Raw genomic sequence first — 14,593 nt, forward strand, 5'->3', positions numbered from 1 at the left:
ATCTGCAACGCCACGGCCGGCGCCAAGCAGCTGCACAGGCCCAACCTGTTCGGTCCAGACCGCGTCGAGTGGCGTTTGCAGACTGCACGCGGCGTCGCGGAGCACTCACCGACGCAAGTTGTGTCCGACGACCCGGCTTCGGCCGTTGTTGCGATGCCGTGTTACGCGGTTGTCCCTGGCGCCGCCGGGTGAGGCCCCGATGAAGACCGACGCGGACTTGATCCTTTCCAAACGTGTCGTCCGGGAAGCTTTTCAGTCTCACCCGCAGGCTCCGAGACTCGGATCACAGAGGCATGGGCTGTGAGCGCCCAGACTATCGATGAGGCTTCAATATCGCTGTGCGGCTGACATGTTGGGCCTGTACCGATCCTCACGACCACGCTCCCGGCGCCAGCCCGGTTCAGCCCCGATCAGCCTAGGCATGAGCCACCGCGCTCGAGGCTTCCTTAAAGCAGGCTCCCTGCATCTTGCGCTGCTAGTTGTCGGCCATGGTAGTTGCAAGGTCAAGACGACGGTTGAATGTCGAAACGCACCACCAACATGCGCTCATCGCCGTGGCTCACGTTGAGTCTCTTCTGGGCTTCAGCAGCATCGGCAGCGACAGCTGACCCCGTCGTCAAGCCAACCAATGGCGACACTGGCGCAAAGACGTACGAAAAGGTCATGATCGTCGTTGACCAACTGCGCCTCGAGTCCAAGTTCAGCCCCAGCCTGTCCAACGAGTCGACCAGCTTGCAACCTCGCGATGTCCTGCTGAGCGCCCGGCAGCAGTGCTTGGCCGGATACGGCTACTGCGCCAGTACGCATCTCCCCCAGGCAGAGTAGGATCTCACTGACGCACCGACAAGGCTTCGGACGCTGCTGTCCCTCGAGCGGCAGGTGCTGCTCCTACGGCTATTGCCTCCCGAGCGGTTCGGCATGCTGCCCCAGCGGCCCCTGCGCCGCCGGCAAGACGTGCTGCGGCCAGTCTCACTGCGCGCCCCTCGACGGCGAGTGCTGCAGGGACGAGAGCTACTGCGAGGCGGGCAACCATTGCTACATCGTGGCCGCCCTGGGGCCCAAGCCCGTATGCTGCACCGACTCGGCGTGCACCGCCCATGTCCTCAACGGCGTCACGACATCCGCCTCGACTCGGACCACGACGCAGACGCTTACCTCGAGCAGCCAACCGCCAGACCCAACGACTGCTCCGGGCCCACCTGTTACCTCGTCTGTCACGTCCTCGTCTTCGGGCGTTGTGACGTCTCCCTTGTCGTCATCGTCGTCGCCCGGCCCTACGCCCGGCCCGGCCGCCAGCAACAACACGCCGGTTGGAGCCATTGTCGGTGGCGTCGTCGGCGGGATCGGAGTCCTTGCCATTGCGGCCATTGCAGTGTTTCTCTTCTTGCGGAGAAAGTCACACAAGGCAAATGAGGATTCCGCACCCGCGCCGCCCATGACCTTTATCCCGCCGGCCGTCGATCAGGGCCGGCCGCCGAACCAGCCGCTCTACCGGCCGCAGCCCGCCGCTCCGGCAGATGGTCGCGCGTCATACTATCCGCCCGCCGACAAGGTGCCTATGTACTACACGACGCCGCCGCCCGTCAGCCCGCATCAGTCGTACGCAGCTGACCCCCGCGGCAGCGGACCGACGAGCCCGGGCGCCGTCTCGTCTATGAGCGGCTCCGGCGGCTACGTGTCGCCGCCTCCGGGATACCAGCAGGCACCGCGGCCCATGGTCTACGAGGCACCGGTGCAGACGTCTGAGAACCACCGTGGGCAGATGCACGAACTGTCCTGAGTTGTGCTGATGCACGAGGTCTACGGCCCTGCTAAGGCTGGTGCATTTACGTGTTGTCGGGATGCGCATGTCTGCAAGATACAGCATTTGGTCTTGAACTGTTTAGCGATGCTCCATGTATGATTTCCAGTCCAGTTTCGATGCTTGATGCAGGTATATGGTATATGATTGACAAAGCCTTGCATTTACTCGCTCGCTTGCACTCGAGTGAGACAGACTCACAAACACATGCTTCACCCGCGTAAGGACCCTCCAAGGATGAATTTTGGGTATGTATACGAGCCATCAGCAAGCTCATCAGTGGCTCCGTAAAAGCGCACTGGCGACAGTTAGCGGCATCAGAGGCGGCATCAAAGGGTAGACACGTACAATTGATTGAAAACTGGCCACCACCAGCGTTGATGGGCAGCCAACTGGGCCAAAAGTTAGCCAGCGCCTCGTCCAGCCAGGCATCCGAGGACACACGTACTTGCTAGTCCAGTTTGACGGCGGCTTCACATCGCTCGGCTGAACAAGAATGTCGAACGGGCCGTCCGCACCCTTGGACAGCGGACGGCCATCCGGAAACGTGAGGTTGCTCCGGTCACCCAGGGCGTAGCGCTTGAGCGGGTTAGGCACCAGGAACTGATCCGGTCCATACACAGTCAAGCTCCAGAAGCCGCCGTCGACGGTCTTGGGCCGGCGGGAGAACCTGATGATGTACGACTGGTTGGCCCCGAGCTCCAGCGTGGGCGTGGCCGGATACAGGACCTGTTCCTTGGTGATGGCGAGATACCCGCGCGCAGCGATAAAGTACCGCGCCTGGTAGTATGAGCCGTATAGGCCCATTGGCTGGTTCAAAGTCCAGTTGTTGCCCAGATTCTCGACGAAGCCCGGCGTGGCGCGCAGGGCGGCAACCGAGGCGTTGGCTGCGGCGGTGGCCTTTGTCAAGTTGGTTCCTTGTGGCTGCGTGAAGCGCCCGCCGGCGATGCCTGCATTCTTCAAAAGGCCCGCGACCCAAGTCCTGTCTTGGGGGAGGTACGGCTGATTGTGTCCGCAAAGGGCCGCTGTCAGTCTTAGGATCGCGACCTCCACGGAAGTCTTGGGCCCAGGGCGGTGAGCTGGATCCCAGAACAAGCTCAGGTTGAACCGGGGGACGGTCGAGGTGTCGAATCGCGGTCGCTCAGTAACCAGCAGCCGCTTCTGGAATCCATGAACCTTGTCAATGTCCCCTTTGGCGCTCTGCACCAGGATCCTCGTAATGGAGATGGCGTAGGGGGTGGGAACGTTGATGTACGCCTTGAACCCTCCCTCCACTCCTTTGTACTGCACCCCGGCGTTGTCTGGGGTGTACCGCACCAAGTACTTGCCGGGCTTGTTCTTGCCGAGGTTTCCAATGTTGCCGATGTTGTTTGCATATCTCCGTCGCATGTTAGCCGAGGCGGCGCGGTGTTTCAGTGCTCTTTGGGGACTCACAGGTCGAAAAACGCCTGCGACCAGTATCGGCCATCAAACTCGGGAACGGTAAGCACGAGGTCAGACGTGGACAAGTCGATGAAGAGCTCCGAATAGACGGTGTCGACGTTTGGCCTGACTACCGCAATTGCACCCGGCTCGGCGAGCTTCGCCTGGTGGTAGAAGCGGTTCGTCTTGACATCTTTGCCGAGGGGCTGCAAGAACTCGCCCAGCGCATACAGCGGGTATCCGTACTATATGCATGCGTTAGGACCTGCCCATGTCCGTAGTGCCCAGGAACCAGACCTGGTAAGCAAAGGCCAAGGCGTTTTGCTGGCATTGTTGTGAGAGGCAAGGCTCGGCCAATGCTGGCCTGGCCAATAGCCCGACGAGAGCGCTTCCGATAAGTGAGGGCCTCATTCTCATGTCGAGTTCTGCAACGCCCAAGTTGGGTTCGAGAGGCCGATCAGTCCAAAGCGCTGCCGCGACGGTATTAGTAGTGGCACGTCCCCGGGTCGTCGCTCGCCCCCGTCCGTGATACCCCTCCTTGAGCGATGCATCGATGCGACGGCCCCGCGCACTAATTGCAGTGGCCTCTGTTGTGCCGAGGCATCGCAGCGCGACGAGCCCAGGCTACATGGACGCAAGACATCATTGACAGCTTGGCTCGCGCAATCGGATCGTTCCTTGGTGCGGCCGGACGATCGTCCTGGCGACCCACAGGCTGCAGCGCTGACGGGCGTCGTGGGCTCTTGGTTTGGTTCAGTGTGGGACTCGCGTCAAGCTACAAGTGCAGATTCTGGAGTCTGGATTGCAGTTGATAGCGGCCGCTAGCATCGTCTCGGTTTCCACTTCAGAGTGATGGGTTTTGGCAAACGCCCCGGTGTGCTGCGTGAGTGTCATCTGCTCGTCGACTCAACGGCACTGCCCAGCTGCAACTCCTGACGAGGAACTGTGCAACGACGGTCCCGACCAGCACATGCACCAATCGCGGCGGTTCGTTCGCGGCTTCTACTACCGGCCTGGGGAGTAGTGTTTTCCGTGTGCTCAATCCTCCGGCCATCATGGAGTGACGCTTCGAGCCAAGCGCCCCTGTACCCGTGGACCGTGAGCTATCATTGAGAGGATGGTCGGCGACGTGTTCCAGAAACAAACAGTCGTAAATTACGCTCTAGGCATTAAACAACGACAGCACAATTCCTACGCCACAGCCTTGCCGTTATAAGGCCCAATGTTAGGGCGCACATTCGCCTCGACAGCATTGCCAAAATAGTCAAAGCCCCCGCTGTTCTCAATGACCTTTCCGGTGCCCAACGCCAGGGAGCCCTCGCGCAGGCGATAGCCGAAGCCCGCGCCCAGCGTCTTGCCCGACACCCCGGGCTTCAGGAACTTGGGGTCGCCCACGAGGCCGTTCTCCGTCGGCGGCGTCACCGTCTCAAAGATGTTGTTGTCCCAGGTGATGCCGCTCGCGACGGGCAGGGAGGCGTTGCTCCGTCCGACAAAGATGTTGTTGGCGAAGCGCGTGGTCTGGGGGACGTGAATGTTAAAGTCCTTTTCGGTGCAGTACATGATGTTGTTGTAAAACTCGAGCGACGAGTGCTCGCTGACGCTAATCATGCGGCAGTCGTTCTCGAAGATGTTGTAGCGCACGACTTGCTTGGTCCCGCGGGAGATGCCGCACCCGTCGCAGTCGAGGAATGCCCCTCCTGCGTTGTCGTGACTGTAGTTGTACTCGACCAGGCACGTCCCCGACACGCCCCAGTCGCAGTCAAAGGCCTGGCTATCATATAGGCTCATGATGCTGCCGTACACCACGTTGTGACGCATGACGGGGTTGTGCGAGGCCATAACCCACATCCCGGCAAAGTTTCCCCCAGTCCATGGGTACTTTCCCTTGCCGAGGTTGGACGCCACGTTGTGGTCGATGCTGGGTGAGTCGGCGTACGAAATGAGGATCCCGTCGCCGCCGCAGGCGTCGATGGAGTTGTGCGACACGCGGATGTTCTTGCCGTTGACGTCCATCTGTCCCGGCCGCACCTTGATGCCGCCGCCGCCGCAGTCGTTGACGACGTTGTCCCGGACCCAGACATCGACGTACGTGCTGCCGTTGAGCGCCCCCAGCTCGATGCCGGCCGAGTTTGCAAAGTCGGCACTGAAGTTTGCCTTGTTCGTCTGGCCGGCCACGTCGAACACGTGGTTGTGGTCGATGGTTATGCCGAAATGGGCCTTGCCGTCATCGGCCATGATCAGGATCCCCTGCCGCCGCCCGAGGCTCGCGGCGGGGTTGGTAAAGGCCAGCTTCGAGATGCGCCAGTAGTCCTGGTTGGTGAGCAGCAGCGACGAGTTGGCTCCGTTGCCGTTGACGACGGGCGGGCCCAGGATCGAGTCCGCCGGGTAAGACGTGAGGCGGATGGGGTCGGTCGAGTTGCCGCTGCCGAGCGGACTCAGCGTGCCGGCGCACGTCACATTGGACTTTAACGCGAGGGTGTCTCCGGGCCGAAACGTGAACTTGTTGGCCGCATCGAGCGAGTTCCACGGGCCCTCGAGGGTACCGTTGCCCGCCGTAGGCGCGCTGCAGTCGATGTAGTAGTTGCCTGGCGCAGCGGCGGACAGGGTGGCCAAGAGGGCCACTGGGACCAGAGGTGCCTTCATCTTGTGATGGAATCTCCAACTCAAAAGTGCCGTGGTATGTATAAAGCGCCGGTGACTGGGTTCACCATGACGACGAAACGAGGCGACGGAGGCACTTTATCTAGCTGCTGGGACCAGACGAGTTGTGGCGTCCGGATCCATTGTCGAGGCAACATTGAGCCAGCATCCGTCCGCGATGGAGTCGAAGCGTTGGGGAAGCTGTCTGTTAGGTAAATTAACATACGTTACATGGGGCCGAGTTCCACTTGGCCGCGCGCCGGCATCATGGATGAGGCGACCGGAACGACTCGAGTCAATGGCGACGAACCGGGCTGTCTCCGCCGCCGTGATGGATCGTCACTCCCACAACCCAGATAAGGTGATGTTGCGTCGACGCCCACTTTCTTGGCGTCACAAATCGGCCGCTCACCCAAGGGTCAAGGCCACAATTGGGGCTGGACGGGTGACGGGGTCTCGACCTGCTCCGGGCTGGACGCGGTCTCGCTCCCGGAGTACGGCGACGGACGTCCAATTGGGGCCGGCTGCTGAGAGGCCAGCTACTTTCTACACTGGTCTTCAAAGGCTGCGGCATCGAATCTCGCAACCCCGCGCCAACCGGGATCCATTGTTTACGCTACTTTGTACTTTGCCCGAACCCCTCATCCAGAAACCGGGGCCCCGGGCGCACCCGGGGGATCCCCCACCAGGGCGCCGGTGCCAAATGGAGCATGGTCGCTCTCTCCGGAGGGGTCTCGGGGGTGGGGCCGCCCGAATCGAACTGCCGTCTGGCTCGGGCGCGGTCGGGGAGTTGCCGTGCTTGCTCGTCCGTCCCGTCAGGCGATGCCGTGCGGAGAAAGTTGGCATCAGAACTCTCGTCTTAGACAGGCTGCGGCGTGCGCAGACACGTTGCACCGCGCCGCCCGCACTCTTGGCTCTGCGCTCTTCTGAACTTTCGACTTCGTCTATGACTGGCAGTCGTTGCTTTCCAAACGCATGTACCGTCGTCAACGGCCGAAACAACCACACCGAACGCGGCTCATCAACCCTTTCGACCCAGAGGCTTGACGCGGACTCAGTGCTGCTGGCAACACAGGGACAGGACAAGACTCTCATTTTGGGTCACCTTGGGGCCCGGTCAACCCGAGCCCGCGTGGTGGGAGGTGTCGTCGGCGTGCCTCGACACTTGACGGTAATTCCCAGGGGTTACGAGTGACGAGCATCACACGTGCGCACCGTACACTTTGGCTTAGCTAGTTATCTGGCGAAACACAAAACTCCAAGCACTGACGGTGCGTTGCCACTCACTCATGATGCCCATGTGGCCCATGCATGCCACATGCCAAACATGGGCCTGGTGCTCTCGCCAGGTGACCTTGACGCAACACCCGATTGCCCCCGTGCCCGGTGCAAAACCTGATCGCGGCCATGAGGCCGTGGACACCCTTTGACCATGGTCAAGGGCGACATGAACAGCAAAACCGCCTGGGGTTCAACCCTCGTTTCACCTCGGGCTTGATCGGGATCTGCACAAGTCTGCATCGGCCGGCACGGAGAGGCCCATAGCGTCAGCCATATGCACTCCGGGCGGTTTACGCCTCTGTGGCCTTGCCCCGACTCCTGGCCCGTGCCGGGAACGAAACTGATGGCCCTGGCCCTTGTTGCAAAGGTGCACCACTGACCAGCTCGAGGGGCGAGTGTGACGACAGCGGTAGCGGCCGGTCCGCGTCCGCGTCTCACGGGCCGTTGGAGACGTCAGGGCTGACGATGCCGTCTTTGGCTACTGATGGAGGTGACTCAGGTGAGGGCTGGAACCCCCGAGGTGGGGGGAAGACGTGCCCGTGTCGTCGCCTCGAGCGTCTGCGCGGTCGGCAGTCGTCTGCCGGGGGAAAACTCATCTGCGGAACGTAACCGACCACATGTCAATGTCCGCGTCCAGGGCCACAGCCACTTGTGTGCGATATTGAAGTCGCGCTGTTGCTGGGCGCAAGCCGCGGGAGCCACGCGAGAACGTGCGCGGGCTCATATACACGAGCGGCAGCCAAGCACCAGCCAATCCCAGCGCCTCGAAAGCCAGTGGTATACAGATCTCCATCCCTGCGCCTGCTTAGGACGCAGACTCTCCAACGTGCTTCCAGATCGTGACACGCCGTTGGCAGACCCTAGCGCGGTGCGCGCAAGGCGACCTTGGCCATTGCGCCTTGAGATAGGCCCGTCTGCGAACAAACGTATTGCGAAAACAGGTCTGACTACCTAATATAGCGGACGCCTTCCTTCGAGTGGCGGCAATCACAAGGTACGACGGGGCCTGTGAGGGCGCTGTGCGTTCTACATGTCGTGCTACGGCCGCCAGCACGGATTGATCCAGGGCCACAATGGCTACGTTTTAGGCCCCTGGAGAATCCTTCAATTGCCTGCTCTCATCGACCATTTGCTGGGGTGAGCGGCTTATGTTATGTCGTAATGAAACAAGCTGACACTATTCGACTCCTTTGAAGAACATTATTGCAAAGGGCCGATCCGCAGGAACGCATGGAGCTGGCGCGTCCGTGTGCGGTTGACAACTATATAACCGCCTTGTCCGACCATCCCAGCCCTTCCCACCATGGACATGGGCTCATTCTTCAGTGTCAAACGCCCTCGTACACGCTACGTTTTCGCCAATCCAGCCCCAAGAATTCACAATGAAGTCATTCAAAGCCCTTGCAATCTGCCTCCTTGTTCATGGGTCTACAGCCACCGACCCCCCGGCCAAGGACCCAAGGATACCCTCCATGGCGAATCTCCTGCATGATCCCTCGCGCCCTTACCTGAAATCGAACAAGGTGCAACCTAGCACGGACGCGACCACCCGCGAAACCACTAGGCGCTACGCCTATTATCACAACGCTATTCGAGTGGGCAAGGTACGAGCACCGCACAACTACCAGACCGGTTGGAGAGTATCTAAGCCTGGCTAATTCGTGGATAGTGTGATGGCAAAGTCCCGCAGTGTCTGACTACGGTCTGGGACCCAGAGAAACTGCACCCGTGGGGTTACAGCAATTTCCCTGTTCATGAACCTTGTACCATTGGCACCGTAGGTCTTCATCCTTGGCTCAATGCGCTCGCTCGCTTCACGCCATGCGCTAACCTTTGCTCCGACGAGTAGTGCTCGAAACAGGGCGGTGGCTGTGTCGTGAGAACCAAGGAGACGGAGGAGAACTTCAACCCCCTGATCTCATGGGGCCAGTCCCCAGACGTCTACTGTTGGTGAGGGAGTCGGCCAATCCGCAAGATCTAGTCGGGATTTGATGATGGCCCCTTGCGGGGTGCCACTCCATCACACCGTTGGCATCGGGAAAGTGTCGATGTGGGCGTCGCAGGTTTGGGGGAAGTACGGACGGTAGCATGGCAAGCTGAGATTCTGGTATACGTTGGGATTGGGGCACGCGGAGATTCAACATTAACGCGGTGGCGCAAGGGTCAACCTTCGGCAATTGCGCCGCAGGCCGGGGTCGCATCATCCAGCATTCTACTTCGTGGTGGCTTGTGAGATCACTAAAAACTCGTCGTTGCGTTCACAAGTCCGCTCAAAGTCTTTGTACATCTGCCAAGATGCCATTGCCGCCGCGCACCAGCTCCACATTGTAGTTTTCAGCAGGGGAGAGACTGTGTTCGCCCAGTCACTGTCTAACGTCGTCGTTGGCGCGAATCATGTCTTCATGCAGGTAATGCCAGGCCAGCTAATCCAACTCGCTAGGGAGCCGAAGCGTCACGTCCAGGGTGCAGGAGGTTGCCCACGCCTCCGCCTCTGGAGCCGCGCCGTCTAATAAAAATACCGGTCATCGAACTTTGCGCTTCCCCCTGCGAGCAGGCTTCGGATCCGGGCTCGCAGTCGTCTCCTTCGCGGCAAGGCGCTTGCTCCGCCGCGTGCGTCCCTGGCTCTCGGACGGCAATGGGATCGCATGGGCCGACGCCTGATCAAGGCTAGGCTTTGCCCCCCTCTTCCTCTTGGGCGACTTGCGCGCAGTTGAGGGCTTGTCTGTCGGTGACGACTTGCCGTTGGCCGTCTCTATATAAGGCGGACAAGGTGCCGAGTCTGGATCCGTCCCGTTACTATTTTCGACAGGGCCACTTGAGGTAACCGGTTTGCCAAACAGCCCCTTGAAAGGGTTATTGGCCCCGGTCATCTCACAGGATTGTTGAGAGACCTGCATCGGAACACCGTCCGAATCGGGCGTTTCTGGCTCCGCGGACTGGTGCGACTCGCCTCTGATTGGAAACAAGGCATCGGCGTCGGGCAGTGGCCTTTTCCCGAGATGGAAGTGCCCGCTCCCTCCAGAACTTTGTAAGCCGGCAAATAGGTTGAATTTGGGCTGATACGGTGGCGATCCGGCGTCCCGCGGCGGGCGTACCGGAGACATGCTTCGAACCGAGTATGGTGTCCCTGGATCAGTGTCGTCCGTGTCGTCAGGCAGGGCCGCGAGCCGCTCCGTTGTTGTATAGTATTTTGTGTGATCAAGCTCCTCCAATGTGAGGCCAGCCTCCTCGTCGATGATGTCTTCCAAGGGATGTTCGTGCTTCCAAGTCATCCCCGGCAGGGTTCCCCAGGTCGTCCGCCAGATGCCCTCTTTTTCCCACTCCTTTCTCACCACGTTGTACGCCTGCGTGTTGATGTCGTGTGGATCAGACTTGATCGCGGATCGGCGCCGTAACCGTTGACGTTCGACGCCGACCAGAAGGAGGAAAAGGTTGTAGGGGCGCGAGTTGTCGTCGTCGCGATGCTGCGTGGTTCCCACGGGCTCTGGCGCAGGATCGGCGATAGCTTGGTTTCCGCTGCCCGGAGAGCTGCCTCTTTCAACGGTTTCCCGCTGCATCTTCGCCCCTGACATAAAGTCTTCGTAGTCGTTCAAGTCGATTGGGACCACATGATCAGTGTCCCAGCGGGCCCCGCCCTCAGGCTCGTCTTTCCATTCCTCGCTCCAGATACCCCACTCGACCCATCTCGCTCGGACCAAGCGCTCAGCCATCTCTGGATCGTCGCGCGATCCGTAGCAGCGCGGTCCAAACGTTTCTCGCCATTTGTCTACGAGAAAGCCGATCTCCATGGACTTTTGCATGTGAAATTGGTCATACGGCCGTGATCGGGCCCAGTGATGCTGTATGTAGAAGAATCGGGCTTTCTCGTTGCGAAGTCGACGCTCCTCCTCGTTGGCCGGTCCCGGAGTATGAAGCTGGGTGATCTCGGCCGAGGGCCGGGATCTGCAAGCAGGTGGTGTCGTCTCAAAGCGACGGCGGGCATCTTGAAGTTGGTCGGAGTCCTCAGCTAGAGCCTGAAGCTTCGCGCTGGCAGCGAACAGATCGTCCAATCTCGCCATGGGGCCCGACGTGTCGGTCGCAGTTAGATGAGCATGCGTGGTGTCGCTGGTAGGAAATGCCGAAGCAATTTGAGGCGGTGCGTGGGACGGAGGAGCCGCCGCCCATGTCCTGCGCGATGGTGACGCCGGAGCAATGTTTTTGGATGGTGACAAGAGAAGAGCTGAGCTGGTCGGAGGGCGCGGGCGGCCTGAAGGTCCGACCAAGGGTCGCAGCTGCAGTGGAGCCTTTGCCAGGCACCCGCAATGTAAGCGCGCGCCAAGCGGATATGGATCGGTTTTGGCGGCCGAGGCACATCCCGGGCTAGGTAGGCGCTCCGTTAATAGTACCCACCCCACCGGCGCCTCCCGCAGTGGAGGACGGGAGGATCCAGCCACGACCGGAATACGCAGGGGCCGGCCATAGTGTGCGGCCCGACCCAATTCTCTCTCTCTATGTGTGCCGTGCATTTTACAAAGTGTCATGCCTGTTCGCATAGATCAGAAACGATAGCAACGACAGCTACAACGTAGGCGTTGCACTGCTGTCGCCGCATGCCTGCAGTTGATACCAACAGTGAGTGGCTGGCGCGGCCTCGGACATACGAGGAACATTTGTGCGACTTAAATGTTCTGCTCATGCGAACAGCACCTCTCTTTACAGCCCCCCGTGGCCAAATCGTCGTCTCCTTGCGAAGACACAGGTGCATGTAGATGCTTGGCCCGTCACCTCTCCACACCAAGGGTGTTCCCCTCGGCCAAAAATAGAGACGGCAGAGGATGGCACCATATGTTGGGTGTACGCGCCCGCTGCAACAAATTGATGTTTCAAAATTAAGCGCTGGCTCTTCAGATTCAGGCTGGGTGAATACTGTTCCTTCGGACCCGGTGGCGCGTACGAAGTAGCTCATCTTCGGTAGGCCGAGAATCCTGGTAACCATGAGAGACCCCTTGGTAACGTCGCCCTCGCAAGCCAATCCGGCTCTTCCTGCAGGTTGATGTCGCTGTCGGCGGTTCATCTTTGTTGGTCCAGGATGCAAGTCCCACGACCACAGCGACTTGACGTAGGCCGCAGCGGCTACCATAGACTCCGTGTCGCCTCGTGCTCGAAGGCAATCCATGCCGATGGGAAGTACAAAAGGTAGGCATGTTCCGCTAGTGCGGTCACTACAGACGATGAAAACCACACTTGAGAGATCACGCTCCTCGTGCAGCCGACTCAAACATCGTGTCCCAGCTCTTCTCGCCCCCACCGTCTCGTTCTCTTCCCTGTATACAAGGACATGGCTGGCGCACGTCAGATCCCAACGCGACCGCCTCCTTTTGCCATTTTCTCCCTCGTACCCAAGAGCGACCCGGCAAAGGAGGTTGTGGCCCATATTGGCAATCGACACCTGCTCTGGCAGCAACCAGGTCGAGAAGCTGCACTTGCAATTGGGCACGTCCGATCCACCGTCAACTCGGTCACCCTGGCCTCGATCGGACGAAATGCCGACATAGTCGTCCAAAGTGGGAGCATAAGCCAGGTCCAATGCCTTTTCGAGCTTCATCCGAAGACCGGTTTCATCCTTTTACATGATAAATCCAGGCTACAGACAACACAGGTATTTGGGAAGACTTGCACGCCGTTCACGAGGGAGTCACGTTCAACGGTCATTGGATGTCGCGATGCAATTCAGCTAGGCTTCGGCGGCATTGAAGGCAACGTCTACGTTTTCCATCTCATGTGGCATGTCGGCCAGACACAGATTGATGCCCGCCTCGCTAGGCCGGTGACGCTGCAAGACAACCCCCGACTCGCGTTGACCGCTGAGGAGATCGACCTAGGCCCGACGCAGCTACAGACTCCACGACATGGGATGAAGACACGTATACACGTCCCCGCAGCGCGACGCCCCAACTATCAGACATTGGAGTCTCTCGGATCCGGCACTTTTGGACAAGTATTTCGAGCACTGGACATTGACCTGAATATCTCGGTCGCGGTCAAAGTCTTCCGAGCGCCGCAGATGGACAGCCCGATGTACGACGATTTTTACACAAATTTGAAACGAGAGGTCGAGACTTTGCATCGCGTGGAGCATGTAAGTGGCGTGGTGCAGCTGTTGAACTTGGCCGTCCCGAGACACTGACTCGCCGTGTAGGACAACATCATTCCGATTATTGGGACAGAGAACCTGAGCACCAACCAGCCTCGTTTGTTCATGCCGTTGATGCACGGAAGCTTGGAGTCGCTTGCGACTCGTGAGTATCAGGCGCGCTATGAGCACTGCGAGCTGATGGTCCCGCACATGCTCCAGGCCCTCGACTATCTGGACGTTCACGGCGTGATCCATCGCGACATAAAGCCAGCCAACATTCTCTACAAACGCGAGGCGACCGGTTACCGATTCGTCCTGGGAGACTTTGGCCTGTGCAATAATGTGAATTTGGCGGCAAGTACTGGGAAAGGCACCCCTATTTACATGGCGCCAGAAATCCTCCGTGGGAAGACGCACTTGCAATCAACTCGGTCGGACATCTGGTCACTTCTCGTTACGATCCTCTGGACGATAGATTTGGCAGACATTCGAAAGGTATCCAGAGCCGTGAATCATCATTCGGAGAGGGACATGAGAAACTGGTGGGCTCGTGTGCGAGCTACAGCAAATGACATTGCAAGCTGGAAGTCAATGTGCGAAGAAGACCCCGCGCGGCGTCCGTCGGCGGCGGAGCTTCTTTGCAAGCAATTCGGCGGCCGTGGGCTCACCACGCCGTCGCGGCGCATCCAGGTTCCAGGAGTGCAGGTCACACCGCCGGAGCAGGCCCCGCGGCAACGCGTTTCAGGGATGCAGGCCACGCAGGTGACGACATCGAAGGAGGCCCCGCGGATCTCGAACATGATGGATTTGGACTATGATATGACGTCGCAAGTATCGGCCAGTTCAAAAGGGAAAGGGCCGGCGAGATCCTCCCAGGATCGCACGCCCCGCTCACAGCGCAACGGCACATGCAGCAGGCAAGATTCAGCACCGGATATGCGACCGGGCCCGTGCGATGACGGCAAGCGGTCGCGGGGTCTCCGAAAGTTCTTTCATTAGGGACTAGCAGTCTTTGGGTGCGCGGCCGGGCCGCCGAGGAGGGAGAAGTCGTGTGTTTGAAGGCGGTCCGTATGGGGGAAATGTCGTAATGGCTTTCGGATCTTCCATGTCTCCAGGCTTTCATATTCGTCATAGTGTACAAGTCTTTCTATTGCAAGGCGCCAATGTCTAGTTGCATAAGTAGCTTCTTTCAATTTCCAGTCATCACAGCAACAGAAGCAACGAAAACAACGATACGCTGGACGCTTACGGTGTCGGGAACGACGAAGATGAGGAATTCGAGGAGGAACTTGGGCACAAAGTCGTGGAGCTCTACGAGCTGTTGAGCGTTGATG

General features: G+C 59.5%; 5 protein-coding genes across 5 annotated transcripts; 2 read left to right on the top strand and 3 right to left on the bottom strand.

Moving 5' to 3' along the window:
• Positions 1–540: 540 nt before the first annotated feature.
• On the top strand, positions 541–1,780 carry PLICBS_009963 (uncharacterized protein; the record flags this gene model as incomplete). The annotated part of the gene is made up of 2 exons (XM_018327238.2): positions 541–799; positions 849–1,780. 2 exons carry the CDS (start codon positions 541–543, stop codon positions 1,778–1,780), a joined length of 1,191 nt encoding a protein of 396 aa, XP_018174269.2.
• Positions 1,781–2,065: 285 nt separating this feature from the next.
• PLICBS_009964 (uncharacterized protein) lies at positions 2,066–3,554 on the bottom strand (the record flags this gene model as incomplete). Its single annotated transcript, XM_065601757.1, has 5 exons — positions 2,066–2,073; positions 2,150–2,193; positions 2,250–3,179; positions 3,236–3,468; positions 3,516–3,554. The coding sequence occupies 5 exons, from the start codon at positions 3,552–3,554 to the stop codon at positions 2,066–2,068; spliced, it is 1,254 nt and encodes a 417-aa protein (XP_065457829.1).
• Positions 3,555–4,414: 860 nt separating this feature from the next.
• Positions 4,415–5,866, bottom strand: PLICBS_009965 (uncharacterized protein; the record flags this gene model as incomplete). Its single annotated transcript, XM_065601758.1, has 1 exon — positions 4,415–5,866. The coding sequence occupies one exon, from the start codon at positions 5,864–5,866 to the stop codon at positions 4,415–4,417; it is 1,452 nt and encodes a 483-aa protein (XP_065457830.1).
• A 3,800-nt stretch (positions 5,867–9,666) lies between these two features.
• On the bottom strand, positions 9,667–11,202 carry PLICBS_009966 (uncharacterized protein; the record flags this gene model as incomplete). The annotated part of the gene is made up of 1 exon (XM_018327236.2): positions 9,667–11,202. One exon carries the CDS (start codon positions 11,200–11,202, stop codon positions 9,667–9,669), a length of 1,536 nt encoding a protein of 511 aa, XP_018174267.2.
• Positions 11,203–13,199: 1,997 nt separating this feature from the next.
• PLICBS_009967 (uncharacterized protein) lies at positions 13,200–14,218 on the top strand (the record flags this gene model as incomplete). The annotated part of the gene is made up of 4 exons (XM_065601759.1): positions 13,200–13,262; positions 13,323–13,601; positions 13,848–14,100; positions 14,157–14,218. The coding sequence occupies 4 exons, from the start codon at positions 13,200–13,202 to the stop codon at positions 14,216–14,218; spliced, it is 657 nt and encodes a 218-aa protein (XP_065457831.1).
• Positions 14,219–14,593: the final 375 nt, after the last annotated feature.

The sequence above is a fragment of the Purpureocillium lilacinum genome (assembly GCF_023168085.1).
Source record: "Purpureocillium lilacinum CBS 284.36 DNA, scaffold_8, whole genome shotgun sequence".
In the NCBI taxonomy this organism is placed as follows: Eukaryota; Fungi; Ascomycota; class Sordariomycetes; order Hypocreales; family Ophiocordycipitaceae; genus Purpureocillium; species Purpureocillium lilacinum.